Source organism: Sus scrofa, chromosome 13, assembly GCF_000003025.6.
Source record: "Sus scrofa isolate TJ Tabasco breed Duroc chromosome 13, Sscrofa11.1, whole genome shotgun sequence".
Taxonomy (NCBI): Eukaryota; Metazoa; Chordata; class Mammalia; order Artiodactyla; family Suidae; genus Sus; species Sus scrofa.
Genome location: NC_010455.5, coordinates 165,780,030 through 165,804,191, shown reverse-complemented (window position 1 = coordinate 165,804,191; position 24,162 = coordinate 165,780,030). Strand labels below are relative to the sequence as shown.

The 24,162-nt window shown below is 37.6% G+C and overlaps 1 protein-coding gene across 1 annotated transcript in view; it reads left to right on the top strand.

The window, feature by feature from the left end:
* NSUN3 (NOP2/Sun RNA methyltransferase family member 3) overlaps positions 1-24,162 on the top strand; it is a 59,287-nt gene that overhangs the window by 18,991 nt on the left and 16,134 nt on the right. The window contains exons 4-5 of the mRNA XM_003358877.5: positions 4,032-4,186; positions 4,930-5,051. Of these exons, the coding sequence (XP_003358925.2) occupies positions 4,032-4,186; positions 4,930-5,051 (277 nt within the window). The remainder of the gene's footprint in view (positions 1-4,031; positions 4,187-4,929; positions 5,052-24,162) is intronic.

Here is a 24,162-nt window from a genome sequence, read left to right as displayed (position 1 = left end):
TTGTTTCTAGGCAACATTGCTTGTGATAAAAATGACCTTGATTGGTAAAATGCATGTGCAGTGGGAAAAGGAATAAATGAACCCTATAGACCTAATGGGCATGCCATGCTTGGGCCTGTCCAAGTCCAATGACTCTTATAATTGGGTGTGTCCCTTGTGGGGACCCTGGAAGCTGTGCCTTTGAGAGTGGTTAGAAGAGGTATTGGTTTCTATGGGACATGAGGCATTTAAACCAGGACAGCTCCTGCACCTGCCAAACGTCTCATCTTCTTGCACCTGAAGTACCACCTGTGTGGGCTGATGCAAGGCCTTCCATAAAAGAGGATGTCTCACCCTGCCCTCTTGGCAAGATATGGTTTCTGTCCTGTGTAAGATGATACCAAATGTGACCTGCGTGAATGTTCAGTTGAATTAGAACTGAAAATCTAATGGTTGAAAATAACACCTTAAGTAAGACCAAAAAACTTAGAAATTATAAAAGTGATATGATTGACTATTGAAAAATCGTAAAACTTAAAAAGATAGTACAAATAAATTCGAAGAGAATATAGGAAACATTTGCAAATCAGATAGCAGATAAAAGGTAAAAATTCAAAATTTGAAAATATGGCCTACCTGTTAATAAGAAAAATGTAGGGAATACCCATTGTAGTGCATCGGAAACGAATTCGACTAGTATCCAGGAGGATGCAGGTTCGATCTCTGGCCTCGAACAGTGGGTTGGAGATCTGGCATTGCCGTGAGCTGTGGTATAAGTGGCAGATGCGGCTCGGATCCAGTGTTGTTATGGCTGTGGTATAGGCTAGCAGCTGCAGCTCTAATTTGACCCCTCGCCTGGGAATTTCCATATGCTTGGAGCATGGCCCTAAAAAGCCAAAATAAACTTTAAAAAAAAAAGAAAGAAAAATGTAAATAGTGCAAGGGAGAAAAAAGTCAAAAGAATAGGCAGTTGACAGAAGAGTAAACCAAATGATGAATAGAAAAATGAAAAGAAGTTTAGTTGTGTTAGAGAGCAGGGATTGTACTACGACATAACAAACCATATCAAACTAATAATAACACATACTTCTTGTGGGAGTTTGGGGGAGGGACAGGGTAATATTTAATAAAACTAAAAATTTCCTTACACAAATGTATCTGTTCCTCTAGTACTATCCCATAATAATAAAAGCACATTATGAAAGGACACCTTTATAAAGATGCTTATTGAATGTTGTTATTAATGACAGCACTGTGAATACCCAGCAACTGGCAATGATTAAATAAAGGAGAACACATTTACTCTTTTTTTTTTTTTTTTTTTTTTTGTCTTTTTGTCTTTTGTTGTTGTTGTTGCTATCTCTTGGGCCGCTTCCGCGGCATATGGAGGTTCCCAGGCTAGGGGTCGAATCGGAGCTGTAGCCACGGGCCTACGCCAGAGCCACAGCAACGCGGGATCCGAGCCGCGTCTGCAGCCTACACCACAGCTCACGGCAACGCTGGATCGTTAACCCACTGAGCAAGGGCAGGGACCGAACCCGCGACCTCATGGTTCCTAGTCGGATTCGTTAACCACTGCGCCACGAGGGGAACTCCAACACATTTACTCTTTATACTATTTAGTAGCCTTTAAAGATGATTTATATCTCGGAGTTCCCATCGTGGCTCAGTGGTTAGCGAATCCGACTGGGAACCGTGAGGTTGCAGGTTCGATCCCTGGCATTGCTGTGAGCTGTGCTGTAGGTTGCAGACGGGGCTTGGATCCCGTGTTGCTGTGGCTCTGGTGTAGGCCGGTGGCTACAGCTCCAATTAGACCCCTATCTGGGAACCTCCATATGCTGTGGGAGCAGCCCAAGAAATGGCAAAAAAGACCAAAAAAAAAAAAAAAAAAAGATTTATATCTCTACTTACTGACTTGGTGGTATTGCCTTTGAAGTATTGGCATATATGGAGAGTAAGGGGGCTGAGAAGTATGTAAATTTAATCCTGGGTGTGATTGTATGAGTATTTGTTGCTACTACTTTTATAGTACTATGCTAGATGTGTTACTGAAGTATCACAGGTAATCTTTTTCTTCCAGGCTCATTGAGATAACAGGGACATGCAGTACTGTATAACTTTAAGGTATATCATTTTCATTTAACCTTAATAACCACTTTGTAAGTTACTAGTGTAGAAGAAATAAAATTTCTCCTCTGTCCTCTCTTAGTGCTTTTGGCTGTGACTGACATAAGACAGAGTAACACAACTAAAGCATACAAATTTTATTCAATAAAATTTCACATGTATGTGGGAGTCACCACAGGAAAATGAAAACCCAAAGAAGTGGCTAGGCCTTAGTGCTTATATACTCAGTTGGCTGAAGAGTGGCATTTGTGGGAAACTAACTGAAATTTTTGCAGAATAGAAAAGAGTTATTTTTAACAAAGTCTGTTTGTACAGGTTTCTCTTGGCCTTGACTCCCTGTCTCTGGTGATAAGAATGTTCTTTTCCTCCTGGTATAGGGAGGTTATCTTTCATATGGAAGTTTATCTCCTGATTTCAGGAAGAAAAAGAAAACCCGAAATGCCCTTCCTGCCTTTGCTTCCTGCACCTGGTGTTATTAAGGTGCTTTTTATGCAAAATAATCAATATGCCAAAGCAGCATATTTTGAAGTGGTGTTCTGAACCCCTTCACTAGGTATAGTCCCCATCTTACAGATATGAAACTGAGGAGTTGCTGTTGTGGGGCAGAGCAGATGGATCTGACTAGGAATCATGAGGTTGCGGGTTTGATCCCTGGCTTCACTCAGTGGGTTAAAGATTTGGCATTGCCTTGAGCTGTGGTGTAGGTCGCAGATACGACTCAGATCTGGCGTTGCTGTGGCTCTGGCATAGGCCAGCAGCAATAGCTCCTGGGAACTTCCATATGCCTCAAGCATGGCCCTAAAAAGACAAAAGACAAAAAACAAACAAACAAACAAACAACAAACAGATAAGGAAACTGAGACTCTTGAGGAGAGCTGATTCCCCAGGGTCTCATAGCTCATAATTTGAGCCCATGTCTTTCTTATTATAAAGCCAATTATATTCAATATGCTTTTTTCCACATACCACATACCTTCTTTTATTTTGAATGAAGATGTTCTGTCCTGGAAGGAACTTTATATATCATTTACTCTTAAGATATATCATTTAGGAGCTCCTGTTGTGGCTCAGTGGTAATGAATACAACTAGTATGCATGAGGACGTGGATTCGATCCTTGGCCTCACTCAGTGGGTTAAGGATCTGGCATTGCCCTGAGCTGTGGTATAGGTTGCAGAGGCAGTTCATATCTGGCGTTGCTGTGGCTGTGACCAGCAGCTGCAGCTCTGATTCAACCCCTGGCCTGGGAACTTCCAGTATGCTGTGGGTGCGGCCCTAAAAAGACAAAAAAAAAACCAAAAAAGAATATGTTATTTATGTTATGTATTTTTGTTTTTTGCTTTTTAGGGCTGCATATGTGGCATATGGAGGTTCCCAGGCCAGGGGTTGAATTGGAGCTGCAGCTGCCAGCCATAGCCACAGCCATAGCAACTCAGAATCCGAGCTGTGTCTATGAGTTAGGTCACAGCTCATGGCAACACCAGATACTTAATCCACTGAGCAACGCCAGGGATCGAACCTGCATCCTCATGGATACTAGTCAGGTTTGTTACTGCTGAGTCACAGTGGGGAAGACCATTTACTATTAAGAGCTTTTGGAGAGAACTGTGTCTGAGGTGTTGGTTGCATAGTGTATTTTTAGGAATCCATAATTCTCTAAAGGTTTTCACCTTCAAAATTAAGTTTGAATGAGTAAATGGTTAGAGCTTTTGAGAGACTATGTAGTCATGTCTGTTGTAAATGTTTTATGAAGGGTTTGTGTGTATAAGTGTATTTCTGTTTTTAAACATGAAAGAATCATCGTGTTTACCTCTGAGCATTATTTCTGTGCAATTATGATTTCTTTCTGAAATTTATTTGATTAGAAGTAGAGATCTAACAATTCCTTTGTGATCATTGTAAAACTTTTTAATCCTTTCTCTTTAGGTTATCTTCATTGTAATGAATATGATAGTCTGAGATTGAGGTGGCTGAGGCAGACCTTAGAATCTTTCATCCCACAGCCCTTGGTAAATGTAATTAAAGTGTCTGAATTGGATGGCAGAGAAATGGGAGATGCCCAGCCTGAAACATTTGACAAGGTACTTTTATACATTGTGACAAACTGATGGACTCCCAGTGATACCACTGTTAAGTTGCTTTGTTGTTCTTGTTTTCCATCTGCTTCCAGACATAGCCTGATACAATTTCTCAGTACCCTGGGAAATTTTGATAAAATGAACTCAGAAGCAGTTTTGATTTGATGGTCAGCATGTTCAAAGGAAGCATTAACATTGGGATTGGGGATTATAGAATGTTTTTTATTTCCAGGTACCTCAAAGATACTCAGGAATAAGATCAGATATTATTTGGGTCAGTAGACATACATATGCACTGTATTGCTTTAATTCGGTAACATTTCATATCAGAGTATGACAGTTGAAGAAAAAGAGCACATTGGTAAACTGAAATTGAATTATTCGTTCTGAAAAATAAATGCTGAGAATTCAGAAATGTAGTAATGTCTTTTTAAAATGAGTAACTTCTGTAAAAGTTTTTGCTGTAGTCATCAAGAATATGAACTATTAGTAGGTGCTAGTAGCCTTTTAGTCCTCTTATTTCCCTTATCCCCTAAAAAACAAAACAAAACAAAACAAAAAAAACCACTGAAGGTGCCAGGAAATTTTTCTGTAAAGTATTAGTGAAGTCATTTAGAACTTTTTTCGGTTTTGCAATATGTTTATTTGCTAGTTTTTGTCATGATTTACGTAGCTTTACTATACACTTTATGTCTGAGGTTATATTTTCTTTGCACATGTGCATTATGTGTCGTTTTTTTCTCTAGGTATTAGTTGATGCTCCATGTTCAAATGATCGAAGCTGGTTGTTCTCTTCTGATTCTCAGAAGGCAGCCTATAGGATAAGCCAAAGGAGGAATTTGCCTGTTCTACAGATAGAACTCTTAAGGTGAGGGCTATTAATATAGAGGTTTGTTTTGGTTTCTAATGTAATTTAAAGAGGGATGACCAAATATGACACAAGGAAAACCCCTAATGGAGTTTCCTGTATAGGCATCAGTAATTAATCCTCCAAAGTCTGCACCCAGAAAATTCTCAGCCTCTTCCCTTTCAGCTCTCATGGTATCACGTCACCTCTGCCTGACCCTTCCCCACTTGATGAAATCTAGTGTTGCTGTGCATTTTCCTTGACACAAATGACTTTACTGTGGTTTAAAGTTGTTTGCTTATTAGGACTATCTCTAACCTACAGTTCCTCACCCTATTCTTTCACCAGAATATGAGCAGCCCCCCTAGGAGAGTATCCTTTGGATCAGGATACTTTTATTTTTTTTTTCTTAGTAATAGATGAATTGTTCTAGATGAGTAAGAAACTATAATTTGTTGTTAGCCCTTAAACTCACCTCTTAGAATTTTCCAGAAGGCCATGACCACCAAGAGATACTTAGGTTCTTTAGAACAGAGCCATTTGGGGATGTTTTGTTCTGGTTTCAGAAGAGATTTCTTCTTATACCCTACTCCCAATTAATTCCTGCTATTAAACACTGAACAAAAATTCTTTGGACTATTTAAAATATAATCAATGTCATATCACTCATTATTTCTTATGTGTGGAATGAGAATGAGTGACGGTCTTATATGCCCTGCTGAGAATGTGCTTTACTTCCAACTTCTGACTGATGCACAACAATGAACATATGCCATTAACTAAGTATTACAACCAATGCTAATACATAGTCTTGTTCTTGTACCAGAGTATGTATCATGACATTCTGGTGATTCTAGGTAGCACTGACCAGCTGGTTCTTAAACATTTCTCACCTGGCATTTACACGGTTGGTATTCTTCCAATAGCCTTTTGTTTACTATAACCCTAAGATAAGGAGAATTCTGTGCCTTCTTTCCCTTCTCCCTCTTGAGCTTTGGGATGTCACATAGATCCAGCTCTTAAGTTTTTTTTCCCCACCTAAACTTTCTTGATCTGGCTCTTCAGTTAATTATTCCTGCTATTCTAGGCCTTGCCATTGTTACACCTTATACCTATAACAGACAGTGAATCTTATGATGGGTTATTATTAGCATTGTGGCCTCTGATTTTTTTTTTATTTTATTTTTTTTAAGTTGTAAGCAACCAGCCTTCTTGAGAATATCATTTTTCTTCTCTAAGAAAAATGCTTTCTTCACTTCTTTTTCTTTCTGTTCCATACCAGGCTTGCTGATTTATAGTCTACCTACTGCTTTTCCTCCCATTTTTGTCTCAATTCATTGTACTCTATCTTATGTTTCTTTTGTTCTTCCAACCTGTGCTTATTAAAGCTACTAAAGACACATTGTTCTTTTTAAATTTTAATTTTGCTTGATCTCTTGATAGCGTTTTTTTTTCCTGTCTTTTTGCCTTTTCTAGGGCCGCACCCGCAACATATGGAGGTTCCCAGGCTGGGGGTCTAATTAATCAGAGCTGTAGCCACCGGCCTACGCCAGAGCCACAGCATCGCAGGATCCAAGCCATGTCTGTAACCTGCAGCACAGCTCACGGCAATGCTGGGTCTCCAACCCACTGAGCAAGGCCAGGGATCGAACCTGCAACCTCATGGTTCCTAGTCAGATTCGTTAACCACTGCGCCACGACGGGAACTCCCTTGATAGCATTTTTTAAAATGTACTTTATCATATAATTATTACTTGGGAACATTTTCATTGTAAAAAATTTAAAACATGCAAATGAAGCAAACAGTCCACTTGACCCCAGACCCAACTAAATACCAGCTTTCCTCACAAAGTAAACTATTGGACTTAAGTTTGGTATATACTCTTCCAAACTCTTCTTATAGCTTTTCTTATAACCATGTATACATAGAGAAATACATTAAAAAATAACTGCTGTTATTGTGTATACATTGTTGTGAGACTGGCTCCTTTTTTGTACCTGATATTTCTTAAAGTCGTTTCCTCATAAACCTACTTTGTTCTCTTTAACTTCCGTGAAATATTCAATAGGGCTAGTGTATAATATTCTGTTTAATCCTCTGTTTTTGGATGTTTACATTCTTTTTCACTTTTACAAACTGTTCTGTAATTTGTCTCATTTGACACATGCTAACATTTTTCTTTATTAAATATTAAGAAATGGAATTAAGGATCAAACATTTTAGTAGATATATACAGTTTATTGAACTGTTCTCCAAAATGACTGTACCAGTCTACATTTTCTGTTGTACTTGACTTTGTTGACTTCTTGTTCCTTCTTAAAATATTTCCTTCCCTGATTTGTGTGATCATATGCTTCCCTGGTTTTCTTCCTACTTATTTTCTTAATTTACTTTTCATCAGGTTATCTCATAAATTTTGGGTTTCTTTAGGCTGCTGATGTTGGCCCTCTTCTCTGTTTATCTCATGGTTTCATCTTAAACAAGATGCTGTCTCCCAAATATATGTCTAAGTTCAGATCTTTCTTTTTAGCCTCAAACCTATATATCTAATCTTCTATCAGAGATCTCTGTTTGGAAACTCCTCAGACCCATAAAACTGAATTTTCATGAAGGAATTCATAATTTCTAATGCTTCCCTGTCCTCCACCCCTGCCAAAATCAACAATCAAAAAAATCACATGGAAACTCATCAACTTGCCTCTTTTCTTCCCTTCTCTACCTCTGTAATTGCCATAGCATCATGCATTTGCATAAGTCAAAAGCCCATCTCCAAATCCTCTTTCTGTTATACCTAATCAAAAACTAAGACATTTTAGTTGTACCTGTTATATATTTTTCAAGTCCATTCAACTCTCTCCATCCTTAATAGCCTAACCTGAGCCACATACAGCTGTCACCTGAATCATTGCGACTGGCTCCTGACTGCCTTGCTTGTCTCCAGGTGTGAGCTTTACTGTTTTACTCACCACAGTAAAGCCAAATATGATCTCAAATGTAAATCTGAACATATCGTTCTCTCTTTTTTTTTTTTTTTTTTTAGGGCTGCACCCATGGCATATGGAGACTTCCAGGCTGGGGGTTGAATCGGAGCTATAGCCGCCAGCTTACATCACAGCCACAGCAACGCCAGATCTGAGCTGAGTCTGTGACCTATACCACAGCTCATGGCGACGCCAGATCCTTGACTGACTGAGCAAGGCCAGGGATCAAACCTGCATCCTCATGGATACTAGTCAGATTCATTGACCACTGAGCCACACCAGGAACTGCTCGTTCTCCTCTTTGAAGTCTGCAGTGGTTTAAATCCCTTAGTATGATAGTCCTCTTTGCATACGGTTCCTTCTTCTTCACTAGTCTCATTGTCTCAGAACTGCTGCTTGTGTCATATTCAGCTGAGCAGTTTCTCAGACTCACCTTGTAGTGTCTCAGGTCTGAGGCCAGTGCATTTCCTGTTCCTTTTGCTTAAGAGTTCTCCTTTGAACTCATTCTCCCCCTTCTCTTGGCGAACTCTGCTGGTTCTTCAGGAATCAGCTCTGAGATCTCCTTATTGAAGCTTTTCCTGACTCCCTACAACTGGGATTGACAGTCCCCTCATGTCACTTCTTTAAAAATATTTTGATTGTCAGTTCCTCTGCTTGATATTTGCCTAGGACTTGTCTCTTCCTTCAACAAGACTGTAAACCCCATGGGAGCAGGGATTGTCTTATTTTTTTTATTCCCAATATGCAGTCTGGTGTCTGGCATACAGAAAGAGGTCAGTATATAATTGTTTAGAAACATTAAATTACAAGGGCTGAGTATTTAGAATTTACACGTGATTAAATTTATAGCAATGTTAATCTGACAAAAATAATGACAATCATTATTGTACTGCATGGTAATCAGGCATAAATGTAAAGTAGTTCACACAATCTACTTACTAATTTATTTAGTCTTTTTTTTTTTTTTTTTGGCTGCACCCACAGCATATGGAAGTTCCCAGGCTAGAGGTGGAATCAGAGCTGCAGCTGCCAGCCACAGCCATAGCAATGCAGGATCTGAGCTATATCTGCAACCTACACCACAGCTCATGGCAACTCTGAATACTTAACCCCCTGAGCAAGGCCAGGGATAGAACCCACATCCTCATGGATACTAATCAGGTTCATTACCACTGAGCCATAATGGAAACTCCTCACATAGTTTATTTTGATTAGTATTGCTTTTATATAACCAAAGCATAGTTTTAATTTTAGTTTATTTTTTTCCCCGTTTAATGTATTTCCCTTAAAATCATATTGCATTTCAATCATCATCACAAAGATCATGCTACTATGTAAACCTCATTTTGGAACCATCTTGTGCCCCAACAACTGAGGCTCTTCTTTCATGTCCACCCCTCCCTCCCACCATCTTACTCCCAAAAATATGGTTTTAGCGCTGCATCAGTTTAGTAGCATATTAAAAAGATGCAAAATTGACATCTCGGTCACAGTGAATGTAGGTTTTCATGTAATTACATGTGATTGGGAAAGACCATCAAACCAGCCCCCTCCCATTCTTTACCTCGAGCAGCTACTCTGCATTCTCTGCCTCTGGTGCCTGGTCTGTGTGAGGGGTTTTGAAGCCACCAAAACTGTGAGTCCCTCTGCAGTGTGATTATGATGATAAAGGGGGAGGAGTGTGATACACAAGCTGTAGTCACAGAAAATGGTTCTGAATCCCTGACATCCACAAATTTGGGGTTAAAAAGATAAAGGAAAAAATGATAATGCCAGCCATAATCTCTCTTTTATCTCCTGCCCCTTACTCAAAAAATGAAAAAAAAAAAGACTATAGTAATTTTACCATCAGGAATAGGTTTTTTTTTTATTGTATCACATGCAAAGAAATTTCTCTTACTTTCTTCCAAATCTTCCTCATCTAGTTATTACCTTATCATCCTTTAACAAAAGGCAGTCCTTTTATTCCACAGTAAGGAATAAAAGGTTTTAAATGCAAACATATGCAAGAGAGTAAATACATTGATATGTATGAGTTTAGTCAAAAGTATAAAAGATTTATAGCAGATCTTTATTTGCATTTGCAAAGAACAATTAGAAAGCAAGGGAGCAAATATTGCCTAGCCTGATATTGTGGACAGAAGATGGCATTCAGAAGGGAGAAAAGAAATGGGAGGGATAATTGAGAGGCAAATAAGGAAAGCTCCTTGATTGTACTATTTTGTCAAAGACTGGATTTGTATGTTTCTGCATTTGTCTGCTACAGGTATGGTGCTCAAATATATTTTATGCCTTCCATGGATTTTTATTCATTCACCATATCAGAATTCATTCATATTTACATTAAATAGGCAGCTTGCATAGTATTCAGAATTTTAGCTTTTGAAAACCCAATTTTCTATGATCAAATACTCTACCTCCAAACATTAATCTTGCATATGTTTTTATGAATGTGATACTCAATGAAAATCAATAAATACTTTTTTTTTTTTTTTGTCTTTTGTCTTTTTGTTGTTGTTGTTATTTCTTGGGCCGCTCCCGCGGCATATGGAGGTTCCCATGCTAGGGGTTGAATCGGAGCTGTAGCCACCGGCCTACGCCAGAGCCACAGCAACACGGGATCCGAGCCGCGTCTGCAACCTACACCACAGCTCACGGCAACGCCGGATCGTTAACCCACTGAGCAAGGGCAGGGACTGAACCCGCAACCTCATGGTTCCTAGTCGGATTCGTTAACCACTGCGCCACGACGGGAACTCCAAATACTTTATTTAATAGAAGTTTCTTGATGTTAAAATTTTTAAAAGGAATAATGTTAGTAGATATATAATATTTTTTAGAAATTCTTTAAGAAGTTAATGCATATATGTATATAAAATCATGAAAATAATCTAATTTTTTTAGCATAATATAAAAAGCTTATTGGAAGGCACAGTGATGACAGGAGATCCCTACCATATGAGTTCATTGTATGTTTATTGAGGACTCTTCAACTTATCCATACAGAAATGGAAAAATTAGAATCTTCCATTAAATTTATTCAACATGAATATATAAGCTATATACAGTTCTTTTACATTTCAGAAGATGAGATTGTGGGACAGGGATATAAGGAATAATTGAGTATAAGTCAGTTCTACTAATGAAGTGATGTTTGAAAGTACACATTTATTATCATTTCTCAAAAAAATTTGAGACTAGTCATTTCTGTTACATACTATATGTGTGTACTCTATCTAATCAGATTCTCTTGCCTCACTTTTATTAAAATATAGTAGGAAAAACAAAGTGGAAAAATATGCTAAAATGATATACACAGTCTTTTTAGAGAGTGGCCATGATGTTTGTGCAAGAGAAGTTTAAATGATTTCTTTTTTAAGTGGGAAAGCACGAACTGAAGAATATGATTTATAACAAAAATATAAGTATCTTATTGCAGTAATGTATCATGTCACTCATTTTCTCGGAGGAAATCAATCACATTTAAGATACTGAACCCTTCTGGTTTTCTTTTTTCACTACTTGACAAGTAAAATCCAATTTGTGAACTCATTGAGAAAGGAAGCTTAGATTATTTGATAATGTTTTGAAAATTTGTATAAATCATCCAGATAACAGTCCTTAGAAAGTATTACTCTTAAAGCATGAGTTGTGTTTTAAAAGAAACATTTTAAAAAATCAGCAGTATTCCTTCTGTCATGCTCTTGATCAGAGATAAGGGATACCTCTTGACTGTGGAGCGGGGGTCTTCATCAATCATAATAACACAGTGACCAAAAAGTTGATGTGAGGGAGTTCCTGTCACAGCTCAGCGGTAACAAACACAACTAGGATCCATGAGGATGCAGGTTCAATCCCTGGCCTCGCTCAATGGGTTGGGCATCTGGGGTTTCAGTGAACTGTGGTGTAGGTTGCAGAAGCAGCTTGGATCCCGCATTGCTCTGGCTGTGGTATAAGGCTGGCCCACTGCAGCTCCAGTTCAACCCCTAGCCTGGGAACTTCCATAGGCCCTGAGCACGGCCCTAAAAAGCAAAAAAAAAAAAAAAAAAAAAAAAAAGTTAATGTGTACATACTGGAAAAATAATCTTTGAACATTTAGTTAGTTCTGTCAGAATAGGTGATTTCTACCATTGTTTCACTGATTTATATATTTTCTTTTTAAAGTCTAATTCAGTTAACTTTGCATACTATCATCATATGCTTAGTTATATGACTAGAATCCAGAAAACAGAAGCTAACCACTATTAATACAACTACTGCTATCACTACTACTGCTAATTTGCTCTCTCCTTCTCCTCTTCCTCTTTTTCCTCCTCCTTTTCTTTCTTTAAGTTAGGTGTCAGGAGTCCAAGTTTCTGTGATTAAAAAACCTACAATTTGTTTGGGCAAAGTACATTTTTTTTTTCCTTCTTAGGGCCCACACCGCAGCCATAGCAATGTGGGATCCGAGCCGCATCTGAGACCCATACCACAACTCACGGCAACACCAGATCCTCAACCCACTGAATGAGGCCAGGGATCAAATCTGCATCCTCATGGATGCTAGTTGCGTTCTTAACTCACTGAGCCATGATGGGAACTCCCATGTTTCTTTTTAATAAGAGTTTATAGAGCAAGATATTTCCCATTAAATAAAATTATAAAATGTTGAGACATCCATAGCTATAGTTTGTAGCTATTGTACTTCCAATCATAAAAATATGTTTCAGGAGTAGATTGATAGTATAAAATACAATCTTGAAAATAAGAGATTATCGGCATTTAGTAAATATCGACTTTGTGTCAGGAACTTTGCTAGGCATTGAAGATACTAAAACATATATGAAATGATTCTTGTTCTCAAGGTCCTTAGGACAACTATCATAAAATATTTTAAGAATGTGGTAATAGAGGGAATAGTTAGAGTGCAGCAAAAAGAGGGACACCCTGAAGATGGGGTGTAGACATAGGAAGATATATTTTACAAAATAAGCAACAGATAAATATTTAAGCCGAAGATATTTTTGAAAATGTAGCCTAATCATGAAAATAATATGGTCTTTTAAAGCATTTGGAATGTACAAAGAAAATATAAAGAAGAAAATAGGGAGTTTCCGTCATGGCGCAGTGGAAGCAAATCGACTAGGAACCATGAGGTTGTGGATTCAATCCCTGGTCTCGTTCAGTAGGTTGAGGATACGGTGTTGCCATGAGCTGTGGTGTAGGTGGCAGACATGGCTCAGATCTGGTGTTGCTGCAGCTCCAGTGTAGGCTGGCAGCTACAGCTCCGATTCGACCCCTAGCCTGGGAACCTCCATATGCTGTGGGTGCGGCCCTAATAAGACAAAGAAAAAAGAAGAAGAAAATAAGCCATCCTCCATTGAAGGAAAATATCATTATTAGAACTCCCTTTGTGTATTATTTTTATAATAATAGAAATCATACTGATACATAATTTGAAATCTTTTTGCACTTAATTTATTATGAACATTTTAATTATTAGTCTTTGAAAATATGTTTTTCAAATGGTTACCTCACATTAAATCACTTATTTATTCATTTATTCAAGTATTGAAGAGTATCAAAGACTGGTCTTTCAATTGATATACTCTCATTAATGTAAGAAATTGTTGCTAAAGCATATCCCAATGGAGATTAAAACATCATCTTTTTTAATGATCCAGGCAAGAGTTTGATAACTCTTTGGGGAAGGAGTTAGCAGCTGGCCTGTGATCCATTTCTCTTGATTTCTAGGGAAATACTCCCACAGAAAGAAAGAAGGCAGGTGATCCAGTTAACATGTTGGTAACCTACCTTCTTGGTAAATAGACTAATGAATTCTGCTAAGAGGGGAACTCTTACTTAAGGCATACTTTGATCTGATTAGGATTGCCGGTGGTGAACACAACCTAGAATCTATAGATTTATGAGGCACGTCTTTCTGGAGAATGTTTTGTAAGCTATTCAATTCTCTAAGGTATATTGGAGATGTGACATAACCTAAATGCTTCCCATGGTATGGGGTGACCTGTTAACGTTGCTATAGAAATCATCTATTATTCTGAGCTAGAGGTAAGACTTGGGAAGCCTCACTGGACATCCTTGCTTTTTTTATGCCTCTTGATTTCTTATATGCTTGAAATTATTTTAGTAAGGCTTCATAGTAGGTAAAATCACTGGTTCATGACAGTCTGGTTTGACAGTCTAGTCCTTTGTGTAGGCTCATCCCTAACCCCCAGCAGCCGCTTCTAATGAAACTAAATCGAAGAACATGACTTGAACCCCAACCCAAGTGCAAGGCTCTTATTCCAGCCCCACATCTAAATCTTGGAACTCAATCAGCTCATCTATCCTGCTGTTAGAAAGTAATAGACCTCCCCCTTATATCCTCTGCTGGTAACATAACTAAGAGGATGAAAGGATAGGACCCAGTGCACCAGAGCTCAGGTGTGTCCAATAGGAAAAGAGGGGTGTGATGCTCATTAATACTGAGTGACTTTTTTTTCCATTTGGGCTCCATACAATAGTATATGTAATAAAAATAGATACTGTTCATTGACTCCATTAGCTACTTCTCCTTTCCTTGTTTCAAGAGCCTCAAGTAAGTAGGTGGAGAGACTCTTAAATTGTTTACTCCAGCAAAATGCCTTCCCCCTACCTTGTGAGTAGGGTGGGAAGAATCTCCTCCATTATAGAAACTTGAGGCAAGAATGGTGATGGTTCTCCCATAACCATTTATTCTTTCCATGTTTATTGAGTACCACCAAGCACCAGTGATAAACAGAGGAAATTCAAACCTTGTTTGACTTAGCTACAGTTATTGTTGTGTCCATCATTTCTGATTCAGAAATTGTGTTTTCTACGAACATCCATGAAACTGATGGGCTAACTTTTTACCTTGAAAGAAAGGTGAACTATAGGCCCATCACAGTTTTTGACATTGTAGTACAAGTATCTTCTTCCGTATTGTGGCTGCCCTTCTACTCTTTTTGGTGTTTTTTGTTCATTTGTTTGTTTTTGTTTTTCACAAAGAGATTAATACTTTTTGTAGTAATTGATTATACCTCTGTTTTCGTTTATGATTAATGGTTTCTTTGTATCCTGTTTAAGAAGTCTGTTCTTTTTCTAGTACTCTGTAGTGTTACTTCATTCATAAATTAAATGTCCACATTAATATGAGGCTGATTTTATTCTACCTAATTGCTTTATTGATCCTCGAGCTAGTTCTACATTAACTTAAGTACCATAGCATTAGTATCATAATATGTAGGTAGAGATCTTGTTTTTTGTTTTGTTAATTTCTTAAGGATATTTTGGCTATTTTTGATCCCTTTGCATTTCTATGTATATTTTAGAATCAGCTTGTCAAGTTTCATGAAAAATTTGTTGAGATTTTGATTGGAATTACATTAAATCTATTAATTTGGAGAGGTTAGATATTTTTCCATTATTTCACAATATTGGTAAATTTATTGTTTAAAAATTGGTGTATAGATTCTTTTGGATTTTCAATAAAAATGTTCATAATTATGTAATATATAGATATGTTTATGTAATTTTTCTGTAATTTGTATGAATTTTTTTTTTTTTTTTTTTTTTTTGTCTTTTAAGGGCTGCACTTGTGACATATGGAGGTTCCCAGGCTAGCGGTAGAACAGAGCTGTGGCCGCTGGCCTACGCCATAGCCATAGCAACATCAGATCTGAGCCATGTCTGCAACCTACACCACAGCTCATGGCAATGCCAGATCCTTAACCTACTGAACAAGGCCAGGGATCAAACCTGCCTCCTCATGGATGCTAGTCAGATTGGTTTCTGCTGAACCACCACAGAACTCCAGTATAAAATGTTTTGATTAGGATTTTTCCATTTATGTTCATAAGTGATGCTATAATTTTTCTATTCTTAAAATATTAGTGTTTGGAATCAAGGTTATACTAGCTTCATAAAATGAATTGAAAGTGGCGTCTTATTTATATACTCTGGGATAGTTTATGTAATATTGCTAGTGCTATTATTTTTTCCTTGAATGTTTGATAGAACCTGCAGTTGTAGCCATGTGGGCGTGGAGTTTTCTTAGTAAGATGAATTTTTAGTATTGATATAGTTTCTTTATTGGTTATATGACTTTAAGTTTTTTCTTTCTTCTTTCTCTTTCTTCTTGAATCAGTTCCATGAGTTTTGGAGGTTTTATTTGTTTTTTTTGTTTGTTTGTTTGTTTTTAGTAGTTTTCTCATTTCATCCAAGTCTGTCAATTTGTTGACAGAGAGTTGTGCGCAAGATATCCTTAATATCTCTTTAATATCTGCAGGTTTTATAATGATGTCTTCTTTTGATTTTTGTTAATCTTTTCTGAGACTTTCCTTGTCAAATTTTTATCAAGATCCAGTATTTGAAACTTTGCTCATTTTTTTTAATTGTAAGGTTTTTTTTTTTCCATTTTCAAACATAATGAGGATTTTCTGGTTATCTTATTATTTTATTATTTTTTTTTTACCATAATCAGGAAACATATGCTACTTTATGTCAGCCCTCTGAAATTTATTTTTGCTTGCTTTAGAGCCCTATATTAGGTCAGTTTTGTAAATATTTTATATAGCTTTGAGGAGAATGTGAATTTTACATTTGTTTACTAGTGCAGTGTCCTAGAAGTTTCCATTCAGTGAAATTTGTTAATTTTTTAATTCAAATTCTTTATGGTATTACCTAAAAAAACCCTGATTCTTCAGTCAGTTGTTGAATACATGTGTTTGATTTGGATGTCTACTTTTCTCCTTGTAGCTTCTGTCAAGTTTCACTTTATTTATTTGAAGACCATGTTATTAGTAGCATACAAATTTTGTTTTGTTAGTGGTTTTTGTACTAACTTTAGAACCCTTAGAGGCTATCCTATTTTGACTATTAAAAATGGGTCTCTATTCTCCCTATTTAGTCTTGAGCTAGAACAGTACCGCTTCTATTTGTGATGTCTGTGCTTTTGAATAATATTTAGTTTGAATAGCTTATTCTATAACTTAACTGTTATGTATACAGTGGGAGCTGCTGAAGTATTTTTAATAATGGAGTAACATGATTACATTTATATTATAAAGGTTTGTTGATTCCATATAGAGTTCAGGTGCGAGGAAGAAAACTGCAGAGAAAGGAAAGCTAGTTGGGAAGTTATTGAAATTTTTGAGGTGATTCATGATTAACGGGTTCATGTTAGAACATAATGGTATTCCAAATAAAATGGCACTTAAGCATTTCATTAGCTCACCATAGATGTTTCAGTTTGTAAAATTATCACTGTTGTTAACAAGAATGTAAATCATTTTTTCTTAATAGTATAAGAAGCCTCTAATGGATATCAGACAAAATGAAACTGAGAAAATAAGTTTAATGATAAGTATATTATAAATTTTTGCAAAATGGGAGCACATAAAGTTTTCTATTTAAAAATTGAACTTTTTTTTAAGATTTCTATATAGTGGCTAAAAAGTATAGGAGAGGATGATCTGACTATTTTTGACTTGGGAGGAAGTACTTCTTTGTCATTTGAGTAGTCCTAATTGTTACTTGGTTATCTATGTTATTTTTGCCTCCACTGGATCTTCTGAATCTTCTTTCTGCTGGGAACAATGACCTTTAGGATCCAAAGGATTTGACCTAAGGCTGAAAAAGCAAGATTATACCAGCATATCCTTCAGGAGTCCCTGTGACTTTTTTTTCTTCCATCAGAAAGGTCTTTCTGGCACTTGGCCTCATTCTGACACTTGCTACAGGTATTTGAAACTTGCCATGCTATTGACCTAAATGAAGTTACTAAAATGCCTTTAGTAAACTTTATGGGCTTTCAATTCTTTTATAACCTGGCCACCACAGGAATCAAATGATTTCTTTCTTTAGTAGAGATAACTATTGTTTTCCTCCAAAGAATTATTTAGAGGACTGTGATTTTCAGACTCTACTCTGTAAATGCTAAGGGTTCTCTGGCATTGTTTTAGGAAATATCTTGAGGGATGACCAGGAGAGCCTCTTAATTCACCACAGCAAATCCAGGTGGAGCCATGGTATTTCCATCTGGTTAAACCTATAGGTTTTTTTTTTTTGAAGAAAGTTTCTTGTTACTGAAAGAAAAAAAAAAATCTGAAAAATTCCGTTAAATCATAAGCAGTCTCTATTCATTTATAAACAGATTTGCCATGGACGAAAATCAAGTAAATTCTGGTGGTTTTCTTGAAAGCTTTTTCATTCTTTTTTCTTTGATTGAGTGAAGAGATTGCACCTGAGAGTAAATCAAAGACCCTATCTTAAAATTTGGCAGGCCTAAAGTGGTCTTTCATCACTCTTCTGTGATTTGAGCAACATGAAACTGGATTCTTCATGTTTAATCTTAGCACAGAGTTTTTAATTCCTAACCTACCTTCCAATACCATCTTAATAAGGTAATTAACTGTTGAGAAGATGTTCTAAACTTGTACATTTTGTACAAGTAGAAACTGATAATAAATATGTTAAAACTTGTCATTTATAATCTATTTCAGGAGTGTCTAGTGTCATTACTCTGCTCTTCAGGTACTATATAAAAAATATCTCTTCTTCAAGGTAAAAACTTACTGCCATTAGAGAGAAGATAATTATCAGCATAGTTTTGTTTCTTAGGCTGACAAAGGAATAGCTGCTGGGTATGGTGTCTCTGAAAATAGCAAACTTGGTCAGATTTCTTTATCTTGAATTTACAGAACTTCTTTGATAATAAATAGTTTAATATCTAGAAATTTGATTACTTACTGTGAGCACAGTGAAGATTACCCTCAAGGCTTGTAAAAAAATACTTTTGAAACTGATGATAGCACTGGGTAACTATCAACCTAGAAATATCTGTGTTTTAGATGCTTATAATACCTGAGACTTAATTTTGCATCTGCATTTATTTGACAGATTGTACATGAACTTCAGCTTTTCACTATAACGTTTTCTTTGGTTGTAGAACATAATTGTGGTAGAGATTTTTTTATTTGCTTTTTTGCCTAGGCTGCTGTTTGCCAGCAAAAGTAGTAAACTGATACAAAGTGATATATTGAGAAACAGGCAGTGGGAAAATGAAATAAATGGGAATTGCTGAAAAGGAACAAAAATAGAAAAATTAGAAAGGAATACTAGAAGCCAAAAATACAACTTGGAAAGACGTATATGAAATGGTAAGAAAAAGTAAATGAAACAGAACTCCCTGAAATGGCTAAAGGAAAAAGAGATATAAAATGTAGTGGAATTAAACATTTAGGGTTGAGGGCAGACAAAAAGAAAGTACTTAGAGATAAAAGCTTTATGGAGCTCATAATAATTAGTTAAAGGTGGTTTTACCATTTATTATTTGTTAAACCATCTTGTAGTAATTAAAATATTTCTGTTGGTACATCATATTAGGCTAATACATAATTTTAAAGAGTAGATTTCTTTTACTTATTTATTTACTTATTGTTTTTTTGTCTTTTTGCCTTTTTTAGGGCCGCTGCCACGACATATGGAGGTTCCCAGGCTAGGTGTCGAATCAGAGCTGTAGCTGCTGGCCTACACCACAGCCACAGCAACTCGGGATCCAAGCCATGTCTGCAACCCACACCACAGCTCACGGCAACGCCAGATCCTTAACCCACTGCGCAAGGCCTAGGATCTAACCCGCAACCTCATGGTTCCTAGTCGGATTCGTTAACCACTGAACCACGACGGGAACTCCTCTTTCTTTCTTTTAAATCAGACTGCCTGTCCTCCTCCCCACCACCCCTAGCCTCCCTTGTTTCCCTTAGGTTACTAGAAAGGCAGTGTCAGGGATAACATGCGTTTTTAAATATGTCTTAACAGCATTTTTGTTACCACATATCTCAGTTTTAAAATAGCAACAATGGTTTTCTATAGAGTCACATTCACTTACTAAAAAGTTACCAAACTGTTCCACTCAATGAGAAATGAGAGCATGGGAGTTCCCGTCGTGGTGCAGTGGTTGATGGATCCGACTAGGAACCATGAGGTTGCGGGTTCGATCCCTGGCCTTGCTCAGTGGGTTGGGGATCCGGCATTGCTGTGAGCTGTGGTGTAAGTCGAAGATGTGGCTCAGATCCTGCGTTGCTGTGGCTCTGGTGTAGACCGGTGGCTACAGCTCCAATTGGACCTCTAGCCTGGGAACCTCCATACGCCGCGAGAGCGGCCCAAGAAAAGGTAAAAAGCCCCCCTCCCCCAAAAAAAAGAAAAGAAAAGAAATGAGAGCATGATTGCTAAGCAGTAACCTTCATTAACAAATTGCTTTACTTTTTGTAGGAGTTTATCATTGGCAAGAGGAAAAATCTTTTTTTTTTTCTCATTTTTATAAATTACTTGTTGCCAAAAGCTTTATTTATTTACTTTTTTCTAAATAAAGCCTCTGGCCTCTACTATTTCTATCTGTTCTATAATGTAAGAGTTGTAGGTTGCTTGAGCTGTTCCCTACTCAGAATTTTTGAGTGTTAGTTGCAATTCACTATTTTCCTGTATTTTACACTGAAAAGTTCTCTTGTTGAGCCACCTCTTGATTAAGGTAACATTCATTCATTCATGTATTATAATAAATATATTTTGAGGATATACTTTCCAGTTGTACTATCTATAAAAAATACAACTTGCGAGTTCCCTGGTAGTGCAATGTGTTAAGGATCTGGCGTTATCACTGCTGTAGCTCAGGTCACTGCTGTAGTGTGGGTTTGATCCCTAGCCTGGGAATTTCTATATGCCATGGGCATGGCCAAAATATACAAAATGAATATATATTTCAGGGAGGTGGAAATTTATTGCTTGGGTAAAACAGAAGAGGAAAGTATTCCATGGGGAATCAGTGAAAGTTTCAGAGATTATATGAGGTTTGAAGTGGGGTCTGGAGAGATGATAAAATTCTCCTGGTTAAAAGGGAATTGAAAAATAATTTATGTAAGCGTTAGAACTTACTAAGCATCTAGTGAGATGGTATGATGAATTTATTAGGAATCTTCACAATCATAAGGGATCCAGGCCCTGTCTATCTTCTACATCATAGTCCAGAGTGATAATCCCAACTCTTAGGTTTTTGTTTTTTTTTTTTTTGTCTTTTTGTTGTTGTTGTTGTTGTTGCTATTTCTTGGGCCGCTCCCTCGGCATATGGAGGTTCCCAGGCTAGGGGTTGAATCGGAGCTGTAGCCACCGGCCTACGCCAGAGCCACAGCAACGCGGGATCCGAGCCGCATCTGCAACCTACACCACAGCTCACGGCAACACCGGATCGTTAACCCACTGAGCAAGGGCAGGGACCGAACCTGCAACCTCATGGTTCCTAGTTGGATTCGTTAACCACTGCGCCAAGACAGGAACTCCCAACTCTTAGGTTTAATTTGCATTGCAACCACCAGGAAGGAGCACAACAGCACACCTCACATTATTTCCATTCACACCGTTTGGGTCAGACTTAGTCATATGACTACCTTTAGTGAAAGGCAGTTTAGGAAATTAGCCTTAGTTGTGCCCAAGTAAAAATTCCATTACTGGGTGTTCCCATTATGGATCAGCAGGTTATGAACCTGAATAGTATCCATGAAGATGCAGGTTTGATCCCTGGCCTTGCTCAGTGGGTTAGGATCTGGCATTCCCATGAGCTCTGGTATAGGTTGCAGACGTGGCTTCGATCCCTTATTGCTATGGCTGTGGCCGTGATGTAGGCTGGTAGCTGCAACTCTGATTCAACCCCTAGCCTGGGAAGTTGCATATGCCACAGGTGCAGCTCTAAAAAGGAAAAAAACAAACAAAAAGCAAACCAAAACAAAACCAAAAAAATTCTGTTACCACAGAAGGAAGTGAGAACAGATATTGAAGAACAATTAGAAGTATCTGTCACCAGCTGGAAATCCTTTGATCAGATAACACTGGAGTATGCAAAAAAAATTAACATGAAAATCCTTTAACAAAAAAATCCTTTAACAGGTTGGAAAGATTTATTAGTAATCAAGAAGTAGATGAGAGGAATTCCTGTCGTGGCCCAATGGTTAACGAATCTGACTAGCATCCAAGAGGAGGCAGGTTCGAACCCTGGCCTTGCTCAGTGGAGTTAAGGATCTGGCATTGCCATGAGCTGTGGTGTAGGTTGCAGACATGGCTCAGATCCTGCATGGATGTGGCTATGGCTATGCCTGTGACGGGCAGCCACAGTTCTGATGTGACCTCTAGTCTGGGGACCTCCATATGCCGTGGGTGCGGCCCTAAAAAGCAAAGCAAAAAAAAAAAAAAAGTAGGTAACAAAGGCCTTAACTACATGAATGAGAGGGGAGTAGAGATATGTGATCAGATTTGTAAGATATTTTCAATGGAGAGTGGAGAGTATCTTGTGACTCACTGACTCTGGAGTGGGAACAAAAAGGTGTCAAGGATAACTGGTTAAGGGCATGAGCTATAGAGCTCTATTGCATGGGTTTGAATCCTGATTTGGGCATTTACACGTTGCTTGGCCCCTGTGTCTTAGTTACTTCACCCGCAAAATGAGAATAATAATTCTTATCTCAGAAATTAATTGAAACATTGAATGAGATAACTTATGTAAAACATAACTTTAGGACAGAAGATAAACTAAGGATGATAAAGTTATAGGGAAGACTCAGATTTAGGGAATAGGAAGAAGAGGAAATGCAGATAAGGAGGCTAAAAAGGAACTTCAAAGAAGTAAGAAATTAACAGAGTAGTGTCCAAGAAGTCTAATGGGAGAAAGTTTCTTAAAGTTGAGGATGAATTACAGCATCAAACAGTATGATGAGATGAAGGCTGAAAATGAACGAACTTAGGTTGGCTTTGTATTCATTTTATCAACAAGCTTCTGAGGAAAACATACCTTAACCTACCATGTGGAGTTATGGAAACAATTTACTTAAAGAAATTATCAGATTGTTTGGAATTTGTAATAACCATCAAATTACTCCAGATTATTTGGAATTTAAGGAAGGAGTAACTACCTTTGAGTTTCTAAGCGTTAAAGATTTTGTTCAAATTCTTTAAAACTATGATTTTGATGTCAGTCTGAAGAGCTTCAAATTATGCTTCAGTATGAGGTATTTGCTTTCACTTCCTCATCATAAATTCAGTGCAATAGCCCTTTAATAGGTGAAGATTGCGTGCGCTATAAAAGGAGCTGGTAGGCCAGATTCTCAGGTCATAGCTTCAGACCTTCTAATTCTTAGTTCCTTTATATTAAAGCACCTAAAAGTCTATAGTTGTTCTTTACTCTCAATGAGTATTTAGGACAGTTGGAATAATAAAAACGTATGCGTCATCCTATCTTATTGCCCCAGATTCCATACTTATTTTAGCAGTCATAATGTTTGCTTCAGGGTATACAGCAGTAGTAAAGCTTGCAATCCTTTTCCTGGTATTAGATTAGGGTGGCAGTCTTTGTGCTGCATTAATTAGCTGCGTAACTTCAGGGAAGTCACTGAGTCTTTGCAACCCTCCCTTTGATAAATTGGATTGGACTATTTACCCTATACACCTTATAAGGTTTTATTAACACTCATGTGTGAAATGCTCTTTAAATTAAGCACCAAGTAGGAGTTCCTGTCGTGGCGCAGTGGTTAACGAATCCGACTAGGAACCATGAGGTTGCGGGTTCGGTCCCTGCCCTTGCTCAGTGGGTTAATGATCCGGCGTTGCCATGAGCTGTGGTGTAGGTTGCAGACGCGGCTCGGATCCCGCGTTGCTGTGGCTCTGGCGTAGGCCGGAGGCTACAGCTCCGATTCGACCCCTAGCATGGGAACCTCCATATGCCGCGGGAGCGGCCCAAGAAATAGCAAAAAAGCCAAAAATAAAATTAAAAAAATTAAGCACCAAGTAAACATAAAGTAACATTATTAGTTAGGTGATCACTTGTCCTTCCCTTGGTTAACTTAGGAATCAATGTCTCATTGGATTCTTGGACCAAATACACATTCTTGTGAAATCAGGAGTTTTCTGTCTTTTTAAGAGCAAGAATTTCCTCATGGAGGAATATGTGTGTAGTGTCCTCTGGAAGGATTTCACCTTTTCAGTTTTGAATTTAGTTTTTGTCATTTGGACAGTAAGATATAAAAACTGCCAATAGTTTTCATAAATTGTTCACATTATCAATTATGTAACTGTTTTTATATATGTTGCAAGTACCCTTGTGTGG